We start from the raw sequence: 3,334 nt of genomic DNA on the forward strand, positions 1-3,334 counted from the left end.
TTATTTACTTTCATAAAGAACAAAGTTTTGCCTGGCCGGGGTGGCTCAGTGGTTGAGTGTTGACCCATGAACCAAGAGGTCACCGGTTGATTTCCATTTAGGGGCACATGCCGGGTTGCAGGCTCTATTGTGCAAGAGGCAGTAGATCAATTATTCTCTCTCATCAGTGATGTTTCTCTCTCTCTCTCTCTCTCAAATCAAGAAAAACATTAAAAAAATAAGAATAGTTTTTAAAGTGATGTCATTAATATATTTTGGTGAAATATAACTTTCTATAGACCAAAGGGGAAGACCAATGTGTAATCTTCATAAAGGTCTATAAAAAGTATAATAGGCAATTATTAAAAATATTCTTGTTACTGTAAATATTTATCTCTTAAGATTAAAAAAAGGTAGGTAAACTTTTCTGATATATATTTAAGTAATGGACTACAGAGTAGAAAAGTTTTCCTTTTTTTTTTTTTTAAATATATTTTATTGATTTTTTACAGAGAGGAAGGGAGAGAGATAGAGAGTCAGAAACATCGATGAGAGAGAAACATTGACCAGCTGCCTCCTGCACATCCCCCACTGGGGATGTGCCCGCAACCCAGGTACATGCCCTTAACCGGAATCGAACCTGGGACCTTTCAGTCCGCAGGCCGATGCTCTATCCACTGAGCCACACCGGTTTCGGCAGAAAAGTTTTTCCATACTGATATAAATATATGCATATATAATCAGAATATGACAATTATTTAGCCTATTTGGAGATCAATTATCACAGAGCAACATCCTCATCATTCTTGTAATTATGTTTTTTTAAAAACTGATTTTAGAGAGACAGAAGAAAGGGAAGGGAAGAGAGGGAGGGAGGGAGGGAGGAAAGAAGATAGGAAGGGAGAGAGTGAGATATATATTAATTTGTTGTTCCATTTATTTATGTATTGTTGGTTGTTTCTTGTTGGTTGTTTCCTGACTGATAGAAGGCTAATTATGCTTTTACTGAGGACTTACTACATACAGGCCCAGGGTTACGTGTTTTATTTTCATCATCCCTAAGAATCATGTATGACAGTAGTTATTATTCTGATTTTACAGAGGAGGAAATTGAGGCTTAGGAAAATGACTTGATTAAAGGCACACATAAATGGTTAAAACAGCATCTGAATTAAGTTTTCCAGGCTTCAGAGGCCTATGCTGCTTCAATGGTGTTAAAATGTATATTGGTTAGGATTGAGTTACCAAAGCAAATAAAGGCTAAGAAATGTTGATATGATCACTGAAATTAAAACCAATGCTGCCCTGGCCAGTAGCTCAGTGGTCAGAGCGCCAGCCTAAGCACCAAAGGGTCATGGATTTGATTCCTGGTCCAGGGTATGTACCACTGTTGTAGGTTGGATCCCAGGCCCTGGTTGGAGCACGTGTGGGAGGCAACCCATTGATGTGTCTCTCCCACATCGATGTTTTTTCTCTATTTCTCTCTCTTTCCCCTCCCTCCCACTCTCTCTAAAAATGGAAAAAATATCCTCATGTGAGCATTCACAAAAAAGCACCACAAAACAAAACAAACAAAAACCCCAATGCACCACTTAGGAAGCCTAACTCAATCCTTACTTAGGAAACACATTCTATTTATAGAATATGTAACTAAATTTCCAAATTCAGATTTTAAAAATCCCAGTGTTTATTGCAGCATAAAAGTTAATTAGAATGTATTCTTAAGCCTATGGGTTCAATGCTATGGTATAGTAATAAGACAAATTAATCAGATAGAATTCTGGCTCATGTACAAGTCAAATATACAAACAAGGCACAGGCAACTAAATAGCTTCTATTTCTTAAGCATCTACTATGTCTCAGGAGTCATACAATTAACAGAAATAACTTTAAAAAGATCAGACTTAATATTTACACTGTAAAATGCTTAATACAGAAAAGAATAATTTATTTTCTGATATAAGCAAATTATAATGATAGCTATTCATTGTTAACGACCCCTAAATAAAAGATTTTGTATATAAAAATGGTTACCTGTGCCTTTTCAGTATTTGTAGGATGGAAATGTCTGTCAAATACTTTCTTCACAATATCAAGCAATAGACATATAACCACCATGAGGATTATAGCAAACCAAACAGAACCACTTGCTAGGAGCTGAAAAAATACATAGTACATATTCTGGGAGTCTGAAAATGGCCTGCAAAGAAAGGAAGTGGGATTAATAAAAGTAAAAACTGATAAGGGTTTCTTAAGTAAAGTCATGTGGTTTTACATGTGCGTTTACAAACCCACTATATTTGCAGGTTTACAATTTAATTTGGAATACAAGTTTGGGATAATGTTCAAAATTTAGAACCAGTAATTAATTAAATCTATACTAACAAAAGGGTAATATGCTAATTAGACCAGATAGACCGGACGTCTTCCGGACAAAGCCATGGTGGTGGGGGCTGAGGCAGAGGTGTTTAGGGGTGATCATGCAGGCAGGGGAGCAGTTAGGGGCAATCAGCAGCAGGGGAGCAATTAGGGGCGATCAGGCCGGCAGGGGAGCAGTTAGGGGTGATCAGGCCAGCAGGCAGAAGTGGTTAGGGGCGATTAGACAGGCAGGCAGAGGCAGTTAGGGGCGATCAAGCTGACAGGGAAGCAATTAGGGGTGATCAAGCCGACAGGCAGGGGAGCAGTTAGGGGCGATCAGGTCGGCAGTGAAGCAGTTAGGGGTGATCAGGCAGACAAGGGAGCAGTTAGGGGCAATCAGGCTGGCAGGTATAATAGCATGGAAAATACTATGTCCAACTGCTGGTTTAGGCCCTATCCCACAGGGGTCAGATATCCCCGAAAGGGTCCCGGATTGGAAAGGGTGCAGGCCGGGCTGAGGGACCCCCACCATGCACAAATTTCATGCACTGGGCCTCTAGTAACTAATAAAATAAGACAGACTTTAATTATTCAAAATAAAATTCAATTTAATTACTTTCAATGACAACTATACTTTTTATTAGGAAAGTGGCAAGTAGTTGTTGACTAGATAACCCTTATCTTAGTAGGATATCAAAAGAATTGCTTAGTAATACAGACTTACGAGACCAATAAACACAAGAAAAAGTATGCAATACCTATATAATAGCATGGAAAATACTATGTCCAACTGCTGGTTTAGGCCCTATCCCACAGGGGTCGGATAACCCTGAAGGGGTCCCGGATTGGAGAGGGTGCAGGCCGGGCTGAGGGACCCCCACCATGCACAAATTTCATGCACTGGGCCTCTGTGAGGGGCGATCAGGCTGGCAGGGGAGCAGTTGGGACGATCAGGCCAGCAAAAGAGCAGTTAGCGGTGATCAGGCCAGCAGGGGAG

At 40.0% G+C, this 3,334-nt stretch overlaps 1 protein-coding gene across 3 annotated transcripts in view; it reads right to left on the reverse strand.

Moving 5' to 3' along the window:
- Positions 1–3,334, reverse strand: part of ATP11B (ATPase, class VI, type 11B) — an 87,867-nt gene that overhangs the window by 17,837 nt on the left and 66,696 nt on the right. For all 3 annotated transcript variants that reach the window (XM_015566318.1, XM_015566319.1, XM_015566320.1), the window contains exon 27: positions 2,014–2,179. In XM_015566318.1, the coding sequence (XP_015421804.1) occupies positions 2,014–2,179 (166 nt within the window). The remainder of the gene's footprint in view (positions 1–2,013; positions 2,180–3,334) is intronic.

Source organism: Myotis davidii, unplaced genomic scaffold (genome assembly GCF_000327345.1).
Source record: "Myotis davidii unplaced genomic scaffold, ASM32734v1 scaffold102, whole genome shotgun sequence".
Lineage (NCBI taxonomy): Eukaryota > Metazoa > Chordata > Mammalia > Chiroptera > Vespertilionidae > Myotis > Myotis davidii.